General features: G+C 47.2%; 1 protein-coding gene across 1 annotated transcript in view; it reads right to left on the reverse strand.

Moving 5' to 3' along the window:
- Positions 1-13,401: 13,401 nt before the first annotated feature.
- The window catches only part of ATXN10 (ataxin 10), a 154,497-nt gene continuing 147,189 nt past the window's right edge, over positions 13,402-20,709 (reverse strand). The window contains exons 11-12 of the mRNA XM_065887467.1: positions 14,184-14,371; positions 13,402-13,706 (exon numbers count right to left, since the gene is read on the reverse strand). Coding sequence (XP_065743539.1) covers positions 13,704-13,706; positions 14,184-14,371 — 191 coding nt within the window. The 3' untranslated portion in view covers positions 13,402-13,703. The remainder of the gene's footprint in view (positions 13,707-14,183; positions 14,372-20,709) is intronic.

The raw sequence follows: 20,709 nt of genomic DNA on the forward strand, positions 1-20,709 counted from the left end.
ATTGTCACCTCTCTTCCTGAGGATCTGCCCTGTGGGGTGGGGACAGGTGGTCCGCAGGTAGATGGGCCCCCCCCCCCCACTGGGAGCGGGGAGGGGGAAAGCTCGACAGAAGCTCGACTTTGGGAGAAAGATGAACTAGGATAATAAAAAGTAGAGATTAACGGGTACCGGGAAGCGGGAAGTGGGACGGAGAGGAGACTGGAGCACTCCGGGAGGGCCCAGGTGTGGGCCAGAGCTCCCAGAGAAACCACTCACAATCCAAGAAAAGGAAGATCTGGAAAAAGCCTCTCTTTCAAGAGTAGGGGAGCCTAACCGTGGTTACAGAGTAAATATTAGAGTTTCCTCGCCCCCCGCCCCCCTTAATGCTTTTAGTGCTTTTAGGGTATATCCAAACTAAAAGTCTTTGCTCCTGGACTTGAACCGGACTTATATTTAATTAAAAGGGGTGCAGGTGGAGGGAGGCAAACTCAACGCAGTAAATTTGCTGGGCACATGTTTGGAAGCAGAGCCCCAAAGGCTGAGTCAGGATTAGGCGGGTAAAGACGAGGTAAAGGGGCTGCAAGCAGAGCTAACGGCGTGTCTAATTCCCAGCGGTGAAGCCGAGAGAAAATTCAGTCCAGCAAGACTCAGTGGGGTTCTCGTGGCATCTCAGCTGCGTGATTCTCACTGTGGGGTCTGTTCCAGGCATTGCTGGATGTCTGACACCCCTGCCCACTCAATGTCAAGTGACAGCCCTCAGTGGTTGTGACAACTCATGCTCCCACACATTCCCAGATGCCCCCTGGTGGGGGGGCCGGGTTCTGCCAGCAGAGAACTAGCGGGGTAGAAACCAGGCGCGTGCGCACTGCAGTGTGTGTACGTGCGCGGGTGTATGTGTGCACGGAGGGGGGAAGGATGGCGGTCAGAGATGAGGGTGTGAAGAGGCAGGCAGCACCTGGGTCAAACTGCCTCGAAAGTCATATTGCAGAGTAAGCCACACTTTGCGGTAGGGGAATGACAGGGCAGATTTGTGCTCTGGAAAGGTCACTCCAGCTGCCATGTGCGGCATGCTTTAGAGGCGTTAAGATCAAAGATAGAGGCTTGGGATTTTCTTTGTGGAAAGATCAACCGCAAATTCAGTTTAACAGACATAGGGCTATTTGGATTTTCTATTTCTGTTTGCGTCCATTTTGATAAGTCATGTCTTTAACAGAAATGATTTAAGTGTTCAGTTTTTCTGGCATAAAGTTGGTCACGTTCCCCTCATATTCCCTCATTCCTTTTAACGTCTGTAGGATCTGTAGCGATGTCCCATCTTTCTTGCTGCTCTTTGTGGGTGTCTTTTTCCTCGAGCATGCTCCCTGGAGATATGTCAGCTTTATTAATCTTCTTAAAAGAACCAGCTTTTGGTTTCACTGATTTTCTCTGTTTGCCCATTTCTTATTTTATTGATTTCTGCTTTTATCAGTATTGTTTCCTTCCTTCTACTTACTTTCTGTTTCATTAGCTCTTCTCTGGGTTTTTATAGTGATAACTGAGATCATCAATGTTAAATCTCTCCTCTTTTCTAACAAAGCATTTTAAAGCTCCAGATTTCCCTTAAACACTGTTTCAGCTGCATTTCTAGAATTTTCATATACAGTTGACCCTTGAACACCACAGGTTTGAACTGTGCAGGTCCGCTTATACTCGGATTTTTTCCCAATCCTACAGTACTATGCGAACCTCGGATATGGAGGCTGACAGTAGGACTCGAGCATCCGTAGACTTCGGTATCTGCGGTGGGTCCTGAAGCCAATCCCCCTCAGATACCAAGGGATGTGACTGTATTGTGTTTTCCTTATCATTTGAACGTTTTAAGTTTGTTTTATAATTTCTTCTTTCACCCACAGGTTATTCAGCGGTGTGCTTTTTAATTTCCAAATATTCAGGTATTTTCCAGGTACCTTTTAGTCATGGATTTTAATTTAGTTCTGTTATGGCCAGAATTTAATTCTGTATGTGAAATCATACATATTTTGTATGATTTCAAGCATAAAAATACTACAATAGGATAAAATTCTGTGAGTAAAATAAGGTGGAAATGCAGACTCCAGAAGACAAAGTAAAAATATTATTTGCAAACATTAAAAGAAAAGCACATTCACTTTTAAGATGGATTATGTTGGGAAACACATTTTTCTGTATTTCAATTCTATTAAAATCATTTAAAGGGGTGATATAATAGTTCTCTTTAAAGCATCTCTACTATTTGTTGCAAATTATGTTTGTAACTATAAAGACTCAAGATAAAAATGTTGGTGTAGATTTTTTCAAAGTTCTTTTAGTGAAATGTGAACAAAAAGTTTGAAGACAACTGAGCTAAATAATGAAAGGGTATCTGGAATTTTTTTAAAAGACAGTTGAAACTTGAGCCTGTTGGAAAGGAAGCAAGAAGGAGGGAGAGGCTGATGATACGAGAGATGCTGCCTGTTGCTGAGATCTCTGCGGGAATGGAATGGATGTCACCACTGCACGTGTGGAGGGACCTGCCTTGAAAGAAGGTGGGGCTCCTTCACGTGACAGGAGGGATGGAGGAACAGGTGGGTGCAGAGGAGGAAGGCTTGACTGTCTGGTGGTGAAAAATGTTGGGAGTTCCTGTTCAAGGGCCCTGGTGAAGTGGAAAGTGAGGGGAGACAGTGGGGCCAGACACTGGGCGAGAATGGAGGTTTTGCCGAGTGGCTGTGGAGTTCCAGGGGTGCTGATGGTGTGATGGGCATGGGTATGATGGGGCACCGCTATGCACTCAGCAGGCCCGTGTGTCCCTCTGGGTACTTACCACGGCTGTAACTGCACTTTTGTGATGATCTGATAAATGTCTATCTCCCTCTGAGAACTGGCAGTGGCACGGGGACCACTGACCACCTAGTCCTGGCACTCAGCACAGTACACGGCACTTGTACACGGCTATTTGTTGAAGGGAGGGACAGCTGGCCAAGCGTCGGGGTCATCAGAGCAGAGCTCTGTGCAAGTCATTTCCGAGATTCCAGCGACCTGCTGTGTCAGGGAAGCAGCCTTGCCTCCCTCCCCCAGCGCCTCTCCTGAGTCAGTGGTCCTCATACAGGAAATGAACTAGGCAGTGGCTGCAAAGCCGAGCGATTGATGAAGGTGCAGATTAAGGAGAACCTAAGTCTTTGGAAACCTCCTGGAGGAGGAGGGTGTTACAGTGGCTTGAAAAACTGAGCAGGATTTAGGAGCACAGTGGGAGGAACCCAACCCGGATCCAGTGGAAGGCAGCAGGGCAGGGCTGGAGCCAGCCCTGCCTCTGCCCTCTGTGGGCGGGAGTAGGATTCCCTGTTCTGCTCCTGCCACCCCACCCTGTGGGAGCCCCAGGAGAGCTGCCATTCGCTGAGGCTGAGCATCTTCCAAGAGCGAGGCCCCTTACATAAACCGTCAGATTAATCCTCACCTTGATTCTGGCTTGACGGCTAAGAGGGAGACGCTGATGCTCGGAGACGCCAGGTAACTTGCCAAGCTCAGACTCGGGAATGGGACCTTGGTTCGAGGCTTTCTGCTCCACCAGGCTGCCTCTCGCCTGGCCCGTGTGCCAACAGCTTTGCTTCATCCAACACGTCTGCAGCTGCCAGAGTGAGAGTCTCCTGCCGGGGGCCCCAACTCCGCAGGGAGGCTCGAGGTCTCCCCAGCAGGCAACCCTTCAGCGGCGGTGAGGATGTTCCCAGAGGCACTGTTCTTTCCTGGTTCCCTGCTTAGAGCGCCTTTCCAGCCCACACCCACCGCGAGCTGCCTCCTCCAGGAAGCCTCTTCTGAACACCCTCTGTTCCTATGGTCACCTCGGGGCGGGCACTGTAGCTTCTCTGTTTACACGTCTGTCTCCTGACATTACAAAGGGGGCTCGTGGAGGACAAGGGTAAAAGCGTCTTATTGCTTCAACCTTCAGCAAACGCCGAGCCCTGTGCACTTGTGTTAATTTCCTAGGGCTGCCGCAACAAGATGACAGACCGGTGACTTACACCACAGAAACCCTTTCTCTCTGGAGGCCAGAGTCTGAAATCAAGGTGTCGGCAGGGGTGGCTCCCTTTGAGGCCTCTCTCCTGGGCTTGCGGACACCCGCCGTCTTGCTGCCTCTGTATGTGATCGGCCCTCTGGGCATGCAGGGCCCTGGGGTCCGTGTGTCCAAATTTCCTCTTCTTACATGGAGACACCAGTTAGACTGGACTAGGGTCCACCCTGACATTTTAATGAAATCACCTCTTTAAAGGCCTGTCTCCAAATATAGCCACATTCTGAGGTGCTGGGGTTAGGGTTTCAACACATAAATACGGGGTGGGGGTATGATTCAGCCCCTAATGGTGCTAAATACGCAACGGACATCAGACACCAGCCCTGCTCTGACTGGCCTGCTAGCCCAGTGAGGATGCAGGCAGTCCAACAAGCAGCTAACGTGGGCCCCGGCGGGCAGCAGCGCCATCTAAGGGTCCCTTCCCCGGTGGCCACGGCGACAAGGCACGTGCACGTCCCCCACCTCATGGACCCTCACAGGACCCTTAGAAGGCGTGATGGTGCGTTCTGTGTCAAGCTGACTGGGCCACGGCGTGTCCAGACGAGGGGTCAAACATGACTCTGGGCGTGCCTGGGAGGGCGATCCACACCAGCATCTGGGTAGTTGGAGCACACGGCCCTCCCCGGTGAGGCCTGAACGGAACAAAAAGGCTGCCACTTCCCTGGGAAAGGGCTTCTCCTCCTCCTGCCTTGAGCTGGGACATTGGCTTTTTTCCTGCCTTTGGACTTGAAGTGAAACTGGCCCTTTCTGGGGATGGAGCTTGCAGGCCTTCGCACTGCACTTACACCACTGGTTCTCGTGGACTTGCCGCTAGCCACAGGCCGCAGCTCCTTCAGTCAACCTTAGGGTGTGTGCGCACATCCTGTAGGCTCCATGCCCCTGAGAACCTAACAGAGGCGCTGCAGCATCCTCGCCGTTTTACCGACAAGGAAGCCAAGGCTCACGGGTACCTTTAGGCCTGCAGGCCTTCCTCCAGGGCGCGGGGGCTCCACCCCGCCTTTCCTGAGCCCCGGGGCCTCACCTGCTGCTCCCTCCTGGCCCCCCAGACAGTGAACCACTCACTGCACAAGTCAGTCCTCCAGGCCTTGACCTGGCCACGGCACCCGCACAATTCAAGCAAGGACTCTCAAAGCTCCCTGCCGTGGGGGCCTCCTACTGGAGGGAAGGCACCCTGGGCTTCACAACCCCTCGCCCCCATCGCCATCCCCCGCTCTCTGCTCGTGCCCTGGCTTCTCTTTCTTTCTTGAATTGCCCTGGCTCCTGCCCCGCCTTCATGCTCAGCTCTGGGATCCGGACACTGCTGGCTCCTAAGGCCTGACCCCTGACACCCCCTCCGGGCAGTGTGGAGTGTATCCTCAGGCTGCCTTATCCTTCAGGACATTCCAGCCACATACATCTGCCCAAACAGCCCTGGGCCGCACAAGAAGGGGGCTGGGGACGCTAGAAAGAAGGGCTGGGAGATGAAACCCCTCCCACGCAGGGCTCGACATCACAACTCTGGGTGTTGTGACAGACCCTGCCAACTATCCCCACCACCCACTCTGCCTCTTTCCTGTGGTCAGGGACCACCAGCGCCCTGAGGGAGGCACACGGCCACCCGACTAGACACAGCCCGGCCCAGCTTCACTCAGGACCGAGTGTGACCATGGGGCTAAACTCGCACCAACAGGAGAGTGTTAAGATGTGTGCTTGCCCTTCCCTCTCCTTCCTTCTTCCCAAAGGCAGGAAATAGGCACGCGGTAGTCACCCAACCTCAGCTGTGCAGCGGTGGCACCCGAGGAGACGGCAGAGCCGCCAGACACAGAGGAACTGGGCTCCTGCCGGCCCCCAGGGCTCTCGGTCCCCAGCCCGCTTGCCCGTCTCCCTCGAGTGACAGCCCAGAGGCCACTCATCCCATGATGAGAACGAAGCATCAGTCTGGTGGGGCCACAGTATTTTGGGGTCTCTGTACAGCAGCTCAACTTGCACCCAGGGGAGCAGGGGAGCGTTTTTGTTAGTGTGGAATATAGAACATGCAGAGGAGGACACAAAGCCAAGTGCACAGCTCAGTGAACGATCACAAAGTGACCACACCCATGTGACTGCTCTCCTTGCTTCTACGGTCCCATCTGTTGATGAACTTTAAAGACACAGTCATGTGGTAATCATCTGTGCGTGGCGTCTTTCACTCGACATTGGGAACCCACCCCTGCTGAGTGTGGCTGTCGAGTCTCACGCTCCGTGAATGTGTCACTGCTGAGGACACTTGGGTTGTCCTGGCCGTCACAAGTAACGAACGTTTGCATCTCGTCTGTGCCTCTGGTTCACCAACGCATGTATTTTTGTCAAGTATGATCCTTGCAGTGGAATCGCCGGTCACACTCTACGCTTATCTTCAAATTTAGCAGACAGTAAATGCCAGATTGTTTCCCAAAGAGGTTGTGCCAGTTTACACTCCCCCAGCAGCATTCGAGAGTCCCGTGTGCCCCACATCCTCACCAATTCACGCATGGCATTGCTGCTCTTAGCTATTCTGGTGGGGAGCAGTGGTATTGCATTGTTTGTTTTTTTGCGGTACGCGGGCCTCTCACTGCTGTGGCCTCTCCCGTTGCGGAGCGCAGGCTCCGGACGCGCAGGCTCAGCGGCCATGGCTCACGGGCCCAGCCGCTCCGCGGCATGTGGGATCTTCCCGGACCGGGGCACGAACCCGCGTCCCCTGCATCGGCAGGCGGACTCTCAACCGCTGCGCCACCAGGGAAGCCCTGCATTGTGGTCTTAATTATTTCCTTGATTACTAAGGAGGTTAAGTACCTTTCATGTGTCTGTTGGTGAAATGGGTATCTACTGTGTCTAGCGCCTGTTCAGGTCTTGTCCCCATTTTTTTTTCTAAGTTTTTTAATGGATACATATTCTTTCTTTACACATTTGGGATATGAACCCTTTGGCAATTACGTATGTTTCAAATCACTCCTCCCACTGCCTTTTCAGTCTCTTAAAGGTGATTCTTTAGTTTTTAATAAAGCCCACTTTCATCGCTTTTGTAACAGAGTTAAGAATTCTTACCCTATCTAAGGTTGTGAGACTTATTTTCTAGAATTTCTAGCATTTTGCTTTTCCTATTCAGATTTACAATCCAACTAGGAACTGATATGTTCATATGGTACAAGGTAGGTAGGGGTCAATTTCCTTTACCCTCTATAGATATTCAATGGTCTCAGCGGGATTTTTGGGAAAGATCACCCTTTCCCCATGCTCTGTAATGCCACTTTAAACATATACCCAGTCTCCATTTGTGAGGGTCTGTTTCTGGACTCTGCTCTGCTTCCTTGGTCCATTTACCTATCCTTGTGCCAATAAAATACTGTTCTAAGGAATCTCGCTTTGAATAGTTTTAACCACCACGTTCTTCTTTCAGTGTCTTGGCTATTCTTGGCTTTTTGCATTTCCTTCAGAATTTACTTAAAATTTTTACTTTCTAAAGATTTGTTGCTAGTCTGTAGAAATTCAATGCATCTTTGTATATTAACCTTGTATTCAGTAACCTGGCTATACTCATTGATTCATCCTAACGTTTTATGCATGGACTTCTGCATTAGCTATATAAACAATCCTGAGTTCTCTTCCGATTACTACCCTTCCACCTCTTTTTTGGGATGTTTTCCATCAGCTATTTCACCTTTCCAACATAAGTGGTGAATTGTGACCAACCTTGCCTCATTAATGTCAAGAGGACAATTTTCAACATTTCTTCAAGTTCGGTATGTGCTGAGGGAGTTTTTGGAGACGACTCCTTATCAGAATAAGGAACTTCCCTCCTGTGCCTAACTTGCTAAGGTGTTTTAATAATATGTTGGATGCTGAATTTTATTGTGAACTTTTTTCTGCACGAATTATGATTTTGTCTTAATTTGTTAATGCAGTTTACTACTTAAAAAAAAATGTCATCCCAATCCTGCATCTCTAAAATATAGTTTGTTAATAACGTGTTTAGGATCGTTGGATCTATGTTCACACGTGAGATTGGCCGTTGCTTTTCTTCCAATAAACTTTTCAGATCTTGATATCAGGATCATGCTGGCCTTATAAAGAGTTCTGAAATGTTCTCTTTTTCTGGAAGAGTTTGTGTGTGGTTAGCGGTATTTCTAAAATATGGTAGAATCTGTTGCTGAAGCTGAGCCTCGAGTTTTCTCTGTGGAATTTTTAAAGATTCAGTATTTTAAATATTATAAGATTTTATTTCATTTTCTGTTTTTTTAAGGAATTTGTCCATGTCATCTAAAAGTTCAAATTTACTAATGTAAAATATTCACAGTATTCTTTTATGGACTCCTAATGTCCACGAGATCTGTAGCGATAATGATTTTCTAGGTGATCTTTTTTCTTTATTGGTCTCACCACAGTTTTCTCAATCTAATGTATTTTTTCAAAGAACCAATTTTGGGCTTTATCTTCTGTGTGTGTGTGTGTGTGTGTGTGTGTGTGTGTGTGTGTGTGTGTGTTTGTGTTTTAATATTACTATTGTGGTTATTTCCTGTTTAATTATTTTCTGATCTCATATTTATTCTTTTAACTGTGGTTTTAAGTTCTTTTTAAAAACCTTCAACTGTGGTTTTAAGTGCTTTTCATAACTATTTAAGATAGTGCCTAGGTTACTGGTTTTCTGCCTTCTCTTCTCACATATACATTTAAGGTAATAAATCTCCATCTAGGAAAAGCTTTAGCTGCAGCCTGCAATCTTTGACATGTAGCATTTTCATTAACATCCAGTTAAAAATTTTTCTTAATTTCCATTTCTTCATCTGACCCTTAGGTATTTGAGAAATGTTATTTAATCTCTAAAATTGTGGGGATTTTCGAGTTACCTTCCTGGTATTGATATGTAGCTTAGTTGTACTGGGGTCAGTATATACCATGTGCGATTTCAGTCCTTCGAAATTCGGTGAGATTCGTCTCACGGCACGGCAAAAGGACCCATTTTGGTAAGTGGTTCCATATACACTTTAAAAGAATGTGTATTCTGCAGTTGTTGGGTGTGTTGCTCTACATGTCTACGTGCCAACAGCACTGATCAAATGCTTCCTATCCTTCCTGATTATTTTTGTCTTATTTCACCACTCACTAAGAGGACAGACCACTGCGCGCTGACCTTATGATGGCTCCAGCCGCTGTGCAGATCAGGGCAGGAACATCCACAGGTGGTCTCTAGACGGCTGGCTGGGAGCGAGGGACAGCGAGGCACGGAGAGGGAGGGAGGGAAACTGACAGAACAGCCCCTCCCCTCTGTTGCTCACAATGACTACTTAGCTTACTTAAAGGAAAGAAAAGAATCATCTGTCTGAGTGAATTTTCTCTTGCTGTTGCCTTCTTGGTCACCTGAAGGTCAAAACTAAACCTACAGCCTCACCTTACTTATTTTCTTTATGGCATTTACTACAATATGTGACGCTCTTGTTTTTATCTGCTTGCTTGTTAACTTTGTCATCTTTATCAGAAGGTAAGCTTCACAAGGGCACGGACTGTGTCTTGTTTACTGCTGTATCCCCAGGACCTGCCTGGTACACTGCTCAAGGAGGAAACTTAGGCTCAGAGTGGTTAAGCGACCTGCTCAAGGCCACACAGCTAGCAAGAAGTGGAGGTGAGATTTGAGCTTGGATTGTTCTAACTGCAAAGCCCGTGCTCTACCCATGAAGCTCCCCTGGCCCTCCCCCGTCTACAGCCACAGTTTAGGCATTTCTGCTACATTTACTCTCTATGCTTCTGGGGAAGGAAGCCATATTTTTTCCCTCATTCATTCCCTTCTAATTAACCACAGCAATTAATCATTAAGCATTTACTGCTGTGTGACCCCGGGCATTAACCTCTGCAACTCAACTTCCTCATTCATATAATGGGATTAATACTGGAACAGACCGTATAATTACGATGAGGATAAAGTGATGAATATTTTTAAGGTGCTTAGAACGTCGTGTGGTACACAGAAAGCATCATACAGGTATCTGTTAAAGACACAAGACACACTAAGTGAGCACCTACTGTATGCCCAGCACTGTGGCGAGACGGGGAGCAAGAGACCGGGCGCAGTTCCCACGCACGTCCGTCAGCTGGGCTCACGATGAAGGTGTCAGAGGCTTAGACGTGCGTGTCGCTGCAGCAAGAACACGGCCAGCATCGGCGAGTGCTCCCCACGAGCCAGGCACCGCCCGAGCACTCCACCCTCGTCTAGGTTCACCCTCTACACACTCCTGGACGCTGCTGGTGGGACAAGCCCCCCCCCCCTTAGCGATGACAGAATCTCACCCTCCTACACACTCCTGGACGCTGCTGGTGGGACAAGCCCCCCGTTAGCGATGACAGAATCTGCCCGCAGTCGCGCAGCCGCAGAAGGCGCCTGGGGCCCAGGCCCTCACTCGGTTTATGCTCTCAACCACCATGCTTATACACAGCGGCGGTGAAAACCAGATCCAGCCTGTAAAACACGCAAGCGCTCGCCTAACTGAAGTAAAAGCAGCATAACGCGGTTTCATATATAGATGAAGAACGTACATTATGTTGTTTAAACAAGAAGAAACATTTAACTTAACGTTCCTAATTTAAGGCTGCAATTTAAGCAGGAATAAACAACTATCTAAACCTTCAGAAAGCCACTCCCACCGACATGATTGTCTTTGGTTGTGATGAGGAAAGTCTGACGGAGGAGTTAACACTGTAACCGCTACATTTACAGAAAGAGCTTTCCTTTAGAATTCATATATGCTGTAGATGGTAAATCGAATTTATACTGTAAAGTACTATCTAGATAACATTTGACCTGAAAAATCCAAATAAATATATTAAAATGTGCAGGCAAGAAGAAAACAGATATTCTATCATATAAATACAAGGGAAAAAATCTGACCTTTAAAAAAGGTTTTTAATTGATTTTCCATATTCAGGCCACTGGAGCTGAAATTATCAGAACCTTGGACAGCACTGAGAGGGCCTTTTTCCTCCAAAGGACTGGTTTTGTGGTAGACTCTAAATGTTAAGGTACTTCCTTCCCTTCTCTGCATTTAAAAATTGTCTTAATTTTACTGCCTCTCATACAAAAATTGATTCCTTTATGTGCAGAACTTATCGATGGCGAAATATATATATATATTTACGTCTTCCTCTTGCAAACAAAAACTGGCATTTTTGTCCCATCACCTTTGTTTACTTATCCATCTTATCATTATTCATATAATTAAAGGATAGTGAAAAATCACTTAAGTAACATTTAAATCTCAGGTGTTGCTGTTAAAAGCAGATCAGTGCCTTCAGAAGTTAATGGACACAAGATACCCATATGTAAAATCTAAATTTTTTAAGATTTACTAATTGGTAGCCCAAATGACCTCAATCATTCCTCTACTTCCCATTTTGCAAAATGGACATCTTTCAGCAGTTTCCAAAGCATGGTGGTTAGCTTCGGAAGTTACTGAACAAAAATGCATCTGGCATTAGCTTCCAAAAACGCCATACCCATGAGATGTACTCATATATATGGACACGTGGACAAATTCTAATGGTTTATTACTAAAACTGTGAAAATAAATATTTTTGAAATATTAACACCCACTATTAAGGTATTAAAGAAATCATTCTGCAAATACTTGAACTCGATGTCAAGCAGAAAAGCCTTTCTCTGCTACCTTTCAGAATAAAGCAGCCTAAAAAATTGAACTGCTTTGTCAGTCTGCTCTTGAAAGCAATAATACGGTCACAAAACTTGCTGTGACCATTCTGTCTCTTTACAAATTTTGTAAGGCTGGCCTGCCTTTTTTTTTCCCCTTCTAAATGACTGATTGAGGTGGTGCTTTAATCCTCTGTAGCATGTAAAACAAGGTTCTCAGAAGCTCTAAGTCCGCTGGCAGAGGACAGGGAAGCTGTTGTGCTCAGGAATTAATCTGTCCAAAGGCATCAAAAGCTGCGACAATGCAGCCATCGGCATGTTTTCACTGTGCAAGCCCTACATTTCCTATTTAGAAAACACATAACCATCACCCCGTTCTGTACTCTCACAGGCTCCCTTTTATTTATTTGTGTTTGTTATTATATGGCTTATACCGACATGTTTGTGTGATGCCACTGGTGTGCATACATCCATTGAGAGGAAAAAAAGAAGTGTCTATTGCAAACTTGTTAAAAGGAAAAAGGGACCCCCACTGCTTTTTCCCTTTGGCCAGACTTCTATTTAGAGAATAAGGTTTTAACTCTCTGTGTCCCAGAAGAGAATGACTTCTTCGTGCATTTTGAATTTTGCAAAGGATTCTTTACTGACAGAATGTCACAAATGAGAGGAAAAAAAAAATGTTATTCATAGATTATCACAGTCCTAGAAGCTGGTATTTCTTCAGTTATATAGAGGGCATCAGATCGCACATGGGAAAACTTTTATTTTGTTCTTAACATGCTTAAAGCTGTGTTTTACAGAGCAATTTAAGTATGGCTACAAAAACTTAGGAGCATTTACTTTGGAACAGTCGGTATTTCTGTAGAACTTCTGGTTGGGTCTTTGCTGTTTTCATTTTGGAAGGTTCAACAGAAATTGTGCAAAATCTCACAAGATAGTTTAGTAACATGGCTGCTCAAGAAGATAACGTGTTTTAAGCGTCTGCAACAGGACCTCCCATGAGAGTTTTTGTGGATTGTATTAATGATCTGGGTGGTTACAAAGATTTTAGTGCTCACTTAATCCAGTTCTACCTCTGAGTGTGTGTATATACAGAGAGAGGTACAGACAGACAGACACAGGTCAATTAACCTCCCACCTCTTCAAAGCTACTCTCGCAATTCCAGTGAAGCCCTGGCCAAAACTGAGTGGTATGCCTTTCCAAGACTGGTGCTTTTTAAACTGAGGAAGACACGGATGAGCGTTTAACACTGTGGCCCGGCACACAGAGACGACCATGAACTATTCCTTCCCACTTACAGCCTTAACAGTGGGTAAGATGCAGGCATGGCTGGTAAACGTCACGGGTCTGGAGAAGCCCAAGTCTAGGGTGATCTGGGAAGGGAAGAGTTAACGGCGCCCACATTCCCTCACCCGCTCACTCCCGCCACATTCCGAAGGGACAGGGCTCAGTGACAACACAGCCCAGGACCTAAAGTGAAGAGGGACAGCCCTCTATTCTTCAGCATCTCTTGAATTAATTAACTGGAAATGAGTCTTGTCAATGTTTTGGAAAGGCAGAAGGGGTGAAAAGAGATTGCTAGAATTAATCACAGTGAGAAACTACTTCAACTGCCTGCCACAGCCCAGAAAACCCCACGGGAAGAGACAATGAAGGGAAGGAGGCCGACCTGCCGAGGAGCAAGCGGACCCGAGCAAACTTCCAAGCCTTTGCCAAGGAAGGGACATGCGCTCAACAAGAGGAATTTATTATGTGCAGCCACAGTAAGTACAATATATCACTTAAACGCACACTGTATCCACGGGGACAAAAGCAAACCAGACAGTTACATTTTTAAAGCAAAGAAACCACAGAATACTCACGTACTTTCACTTCTAAGCTTAAACGCATTTAACTCTATTGTCTAAAAGACTCACGGGTTCTTGAATTTGTACTTAATAAATCTTCAAACACTCGCAAGTTCACATACTGCGGAAGATGACAAATCCATGAAACAGATTCCAAAAATTCAGAGTTTTGGATGGAGAGTTCATTCACTAAGAAGAAAAAAGAAACAAAACTGCAGATGTAACAGAGCTATTTACAAGAACAGTCAAATGAAAAAACATACAGAGAATTTTGGTCCACGATAGAAGTAGTGGAAAGAAACCTGAAACAGCTCATTCAGTATCACACAAGGAGTTTTCTGCTCTTTTCACTGCCGAACATCAGCCACCTTTTAAAGAAAGTCTAATTACTGCCAAAAACTTTTAGACCACGTGAAAATTTCGATACCGTTTTCTATTCTTCCCCTAGAACGAGTCTGAAATTTCAACTCTCTTAAAATGGCAGCATAAAGCCTGAATGAAAAATTACTTGCAATTAGATTTAGGGCTTTCTTTGCCATCTTAGAAGGCAAAATTACTCCCATCCATGTCCTTATGAAGGAACTGTGTCACGCCCAAGGTGACGGGGAAGCGGGGACCACTTTCTACAAACTGAAAGGGAATTACCACTCCTTCTGGCATACTTACCAGCTGAGGTGTGTCACTAGTAGACTTCAGAATCAGCTTGTCACCCCTCTTCTCAACTTCAAAACCCACTTTTTTAAGTAGGGACGCGTCTGCCAGGCCCTGCTCCTCCATCTTTGCAATCAAATCTTGGTTTTGGCTATTGTCCTCCGTGAGGTTTCGGATGGCGAGCACCACCCACTGGGTTAGAACTGGAACCAGAGTGAAGGAATCTGCCAATGTACTTTCCTGTTTTAGAACTTCCCACGAGCATTACTGGAAAAGGAGGAGAGGAGCAAGCAACCCTAAAAGCCCAGAATCAACACATTTTTCTTAAGGATGTGCTACGAATACGCATGCAAAGCGAGTAATAATTAAAAAGTTATAAGACACGCATATACACATGTATGTCCAATGTGTGTGTGTGTGTGAGATGTCCAGCAACCGGCCCACAGAGATCCTGAACTGAATGAACGAACGAGGAAGCAAAGGCTCAGAGCAGTCACATCTGAGGTACGTGAACACAAGCCTGTGTGCAGGACTGCACGTGCACGCACACACACGTACGCTGGATGATTATGTTACTGAGTCAGCAGGCAAGGAATAAGAGCGCTGCAGGATGAGGCATGAAGACGCCGGGCTGGAATCAGACAAGAAAACCATCTTGTTTAAAGTAAGCCCAGTTACAGATAAGAATTGTTTGCTGGGAGTCACCATGGAATTTCCCTCATTCCATATTTTAAAGACGAAGGAAGACTTTGAAGGATTTACTGTTCAGTCTGAATCCTTGTGCCCTTGAGAACGCATCTCATCCTTGTGCCCTACTGTGCCCTGGCCCTAATTTTAAATGTTGTGCACGGCGTCTTTCACAGCAGACAGGAGACACCTTACGAAAAATATAGAATCACTGCACTGTTTTCTGAAGTCTTTGACTTAGTTACCAAGAGCTGTGTAAACCTCGCGAAGGCATTAAGTTGCGGCTAGATGTCCTTCTCTAAAGGTTGTATAAAAACTGCTGTAGTCTTGGATCCAGGGACACAGAGAGATATCAAGAACAGTGGGCCTGGCACCCTCTGTAGTGCCAAGCGTGGAACAGACACTTTCTCCAATGAGAAGAGGCCCCCCTGCCCAAGATCAGATGGAAGGCAGCAGGAAAAAAGCCCTTTCTCCTTATTACCAGACGTTTCCCATGCAGGCATTTCTGATGCCAGAACTGGGGCTCTGTGCCCCCAAAAGGTATGAGAGGCGGGTCCTTCAGCTGGAGAGTCGCACTCCTGATCTCGTCCCGCGTCCCGGCACGGCGGTGAGGCTGGGGCCGAGATGCTTCTGGCTCCTCGTCTGGACACAGGAAGCCACAGAGAAAGGCCGCCATATGCACAAAGAAAGTGTATCAAACTGTTTCCCTAGTGCAATAACCTCAAAGGAAACTAAAAAGTGAGCCTGAGACTAAAGTTAGGCAAATGAAACAGGAAATGCACCAGTTTTGTGTTCAGGAAGCATTTTGTGGTTGCTCCCTGTCAGTCCCTCCAACACAGCCCACACTGGCCCGCAGTCCGGATCACACTGGGACCTCACACAGGAACCAGCTGCCGGCCGGCCCGCCTCCCCAGCTCCTCCAGGACGGGCCACGGGGCTGCATGAGGAAGAGGACCAGCAAACGCTGTGCAGTAAATGACCCACTGGTCTTAAGAGGCTTATCATCAAAACCACTCGGGGGTATAAATGGCTAACATGTTCCAAAGGGCAAAGAATGGGAGTTGCCGGCCGGCGCCCAGCTGATGTGATTCTATAGTTAGCCGCCCCCTTTGGTGGGGAAAGTGTTCTCATCTCGCCATTGCCTGTCATCCTCTCATGATAAAGCCCAGGTCCTTTAGAAGACGGTACTCCTTTCCTGGAGATGAATCCACACAAGTACTCACAACACGTAAAACCTAAATCTGGGCTTCCTTGGTGGCACAGTGGTTGAGAGTCCGCCCGCCGATGCAGGGGACGCGGGTTCGTGCCCCGGTCCGGGAAGATCCCACGTGCCGCGGAGCGGCTGGGCCCGTGAGCCATGGCCGCTGAGCCTGCGCGTCCGGAGCCTGTGCTCCGCAACGGGAGAGGCCACGGCAGTGAGAGGCCCACGTACCAAAAAAAACCCCCAAAAAAACACACCTAAATCTGCGTTTCTCCTTCTTTGCCACATCACCAAACCCCCACTTTGTGACAGGATAGAGAATAAAAATAATGATCCGGGCGACAGAAACTTCCAACACATCAGTAAATTTCTCAGCAATGAATCATTTGCTCCAATTGATTTCTCATGCAGGACGACATCATCATTACTCAAATCCATTTCCTCACTCGTTGTAGGAAAAGGGGGAGGCAGTGATCATGAGAACCGACTGGCGAAGCGAACATCTGAGGGTAAATTTAGGCAAGCCTAGAGAATTCTAGTTCATAGGTATAACTCTCTAACGCTAAACGACAGATGCAAAAAGCTGCTTCCTGAAGCTTCCTAACCAGGAAGCTTAAATATAATTGAAAGAAAAGGGAAATTCCCAGAAATGCATCGCAAGCACCTCAAAACTGGAGGGTTGATTGGCTCTGTAATCGAGGAATGTGATGCCAGCCTTGTCACTGCCAGTTGCCAATGCCGAGTGTCTCTGGGGGAAGGAACCACCATGCAGAGCTCGAAATGTCAAATGGTTTCAGTTACAGGGCAAATAAGACCCCTGCAGAGGGTCCCCGCATCCCTCTGTGCCAGGTGCCCTTCACACCCCAGGCTCTGTCAACATCACCTCGCCAGGCCCCACCTGTCTGTCCACACGAGGCCCTGCCCCGGGACACGCCTCCCCTCACCTGCCCCTTCCCCACAGGGCGCACAGCCGAGCTCACGCTCCTGGAAGCCCACCCTCTCTGTCCCAGCCCCCCCTCGTCACCAGCATAAGCTAGGCGCGCCTGCTCTGTATTTCCAAAACACCTCCCCCCACCCCCCCGCCCTTTTTTTTTTTTAACTAGTTCTCATCCCATTGCACTTACTTATCTGCTTAGGTGTCCATGAGCTTCTCAAGGCCAGGAGCCACACAGAATCCACCTCTAGATCCCCAGCACACAGCTCGGTCCTGACACAGAGTGGTTTCTCAATGTGTTTGTTGACGTCATGTGAGCTATGATTATGTTTATATCTCTGTCCGCCTGAACACCCTGTGAACTCCTCATAAGCAAGTCTGATGTCTTATTTACCCTTCTGTCCTCCGTTCCAAGAACGGTGCTGGGAAATGTTTGCCTGATGTCCAAGTGAGCAAACGCTATCTCCCACTCACTGTGTGTGTGTGTGTGTGTGTGTGTGTGTGTGTGTGTGCGCGCGCGCGCGCGTGCGCAGGAAGGCACCGTGGCACTGTAGTGACCCACACAGGCTGTGCTCTTCCTTCTGCAGCAGTCCTTGGTGTGGTTTCCTGACTCAGGGCTTTGCAGGGTTGAGAGACTAGATGAAAGTAAATGCAACCTGGGCAAGGAAGCTGGACCGTGTAAATAAGAGGTCCATGACAACAAAACGCAGGAGAATTCCCATGTGGACGGATGCAAGGGTGGATTTCAATCATGTTCACCTGCGGGGGTAACTAGCACACTTTGTGGAAGTCCCGTAACGGTGTTCTAAGAAGTGTTTAGTATCTCATTTCTGTAGAGAAACTTACACGATCCCCGTTTTATGTGCAGGAAAAAGGAGCACGGAAGAGGATGAGATTAATGACGATTTTCCTGATGGACAGACCTGCTGGGCCGCACGGCTTCAGGAACGGACGTGACCGTCACGTCTCCCAAGGATCGGGCTCCTGGTACAGCCACCATACCAACAACCCAGCGGAAGTAGCACTGGAGTCCAAGGCAGCAAAGGCAATCTAGTCTTCTTCCGAAACCGGTATTCAAAGGGCAAAAGACGTTAAGTGGAAGGCATGGGAGGGGTCGGGGGCAGGAAGGCCATACAGCCACGGTGGGGTCAATGCCCTTCCAGAACCTTGAATATCAGAGATGACACACGAACAACAGTGCAACCCCCAACACTTTCACTTAAATGTATATAGTTCATATTCTTTGTAAGTGAAACTGATCTCATTTCCTCTTTAAGGAGGATTTCACGACGTGCCGCCTCCTGCTCTTCCTGCGCAGATACGAAAGGTGTGCGCTACATCTCTACCCTAAGCAAGCACAGCATTTTGGGGTTTGTACTGTCCGCCTATAAATTAAATACCACACAAAGGTCCTCTAATTTGTCCCTATTTCCAGTGGGAACATTTTGGCACTACTGTCTAGGGTCTCCGACTTAATAATAATTAAAAAAACAAATTTTAATAGTCGTTGCTTTCATAACGTTTGCGTCGCAAAGAGAAGCACGGAAAGCCGCAGCCCGACCCTCTCCGCCGTGAGCTGTGTCTGATGCCCAAGCCCGGCTTATGAATATGCACGCGCGGCTCCCCTCGTTAGCGCAGGAAAGGCCGAGCCTCGAGGGTCACAGGGAGATGAAAGCGTGCCCCGGTTAATATTCACATCACCCTCTTGTTCCCTCTCTACGGAGACAGAAAGCAAGCAAGAGCGGGGGAGAAAATTAAACATCTTCTAGAGCCTCTAATCCTTAACACTCGAAGTGCTTTATTGTCTGCTTGGCTTTAGAAAGACAGCTTCTAACGTTTCCATGGCGACTCCAAACAGAAGGCGTGAGCCTGTTTGTTACAAAACCGCCTTCAAAGAACCCTGCGATCAGCACTAGGGTGAGGACTCGACAGTCCAGCCAGCTCTTCATCAGAACACGTGGTGTCTTGAAGGAGCCGCAGAGACGAGCGTGGGACTGAGCACCTGGAAACCACAGGGCCTGGCGAGTCCAAGCGAGAAGTGGTCCCTGCCCCACCCCCCGCCGAGCATTCGTGTGGCGGCAGTGGTGCGTCGGGATTCGGGAGGACGCGGGCTCCACGCTGAGCCCTGCAGCCTTGCACCAGGTAGGTGAGGAGACAGGGCAGGGCAGAAGGATGTAGGCTGGGGGACTAACCGAGACAGAAAAAGAGTCCACAACCAGCAGATGTATGTGCCCAATTCATTTTTAAAGTCAAGTTAGGTGAGTTAAAACATTAAACCTGGAACTGTCTGATGAGAAAGACGCCACCTAACTTTCAGTTATTGAAATCAGTGCTACTTAAAGTCCTGCAGGTGCCCGGGACGCAGGCCCCGCTATGACAGGGACTCTGCTCTGGTCACTGCTGTGTCTAGAAGGCTGCTGAGAACAGGGGGTGGTAAATTATGGCCCGTGTTTTTGCATGGCTGCAAGTTAAAAGTAGTTTTCATATTTTTAAATGGTTGGGGAAAAAAATCGAAAGAAGAATACCAATTTGTGACACACAAAAATTATCTGCAGTTCAAACTTCAGTATCCATAATAAAGTTTTACTGGCACACAGCCACGCTCATTCATTTATGAACTGTTTACGGCTGCTTTCACACTGCAGCGGCTGAGCTGGTGAGTTGTAATGGAGACAGTATGGCTAGCAAAGCCAAAACTACTGACTAAATGCAGCCCTTCACAGAAAAGGTTTGCAAAACTCTGGCCTAGAACATGGAAGGAACCAATAAATATTTGTTGAATGAAAAAATAAGCTTTTAAAGGAACTGGTACTGAAAAACTTAAACTATTTAAATTAAAACAATTTAAATGATAAAAGATTTTACTGACTTTTCAGGATATATATGTGTGTACAGACAAAACTATATGTGTAATATCTATAAATGGTGTTTTACATATTAATATACCTGTAGATGTGAAATATATATATCTACATTTAATATAAAATGTATAATATACATATAACAAATATGTCTACTATACATAATATCTACGTTTAATTTTGCTTCCAGGATATTTTTAAAAATTATTTTTAGACAACAAACCCATTTATGGCAAGGAATTTATGTACTGGCAAACTTTCCAAAGCATATTACTTAGTAGGCCACAGAACATACGTCAGAAACCTTTGATGAAGTTGGTCTGAGAACAGGACGCCCCATACCAGGCAAGACTATGTCATTAGGCCTCCACGAAACCATGTCCTCTTCTGCCACAACATGACAAGACCTCCCTCAAGGTGAGGATGCTTAATAAACAGCTTCCACATCTAAACTAGTATCTTCTCAGACTATGGTAAAACTGCGTAATTTTTCAGACTGCAAAGTAGTAGTTCAGTTTTAAAATGTTCTGAAAATGCTTTACGTTGCTGAAAACCAAACACTTCAAAATATGGCAATTTCTGTCAGCCGAAGGAAAAAAAGGGCACGGAATGTGACACCGACAGGATGACTTCTCCTCCTGCTGAGATAACCAGCTCTGCTTCCCTCCCAGCCACGTGAGTCGGAGAGACTGTGCACCTCCGGGGCCACGCTCCCGGTGGGCCCAGGTCTCCGACCCCGACCCCGTCTGCAGGCGTCCTGACCCACCTCTGCCCTGCTCTTCAAGTATTCACTTTCTGAGGAGAGAAGAAAAAAAAAAAAAAAAGTATTTCCCAAACGGTTGCCCAGGGAACCCCAGG

The sequence above is a fragment of the Phocoena phocoena genome, chromosome 11 (assembly GCF_963924675.1).
Source record: "Phocoena phocoena chromosome 11, mPhoPho1.1, whole genome shotgun sequence".
Lineage (NCBI taxonomy): Eukaryota > Metazoa > Chordata > Mammalia > Artiodactyla > Phocoenidae > Phocoena > Phocoena phocoena.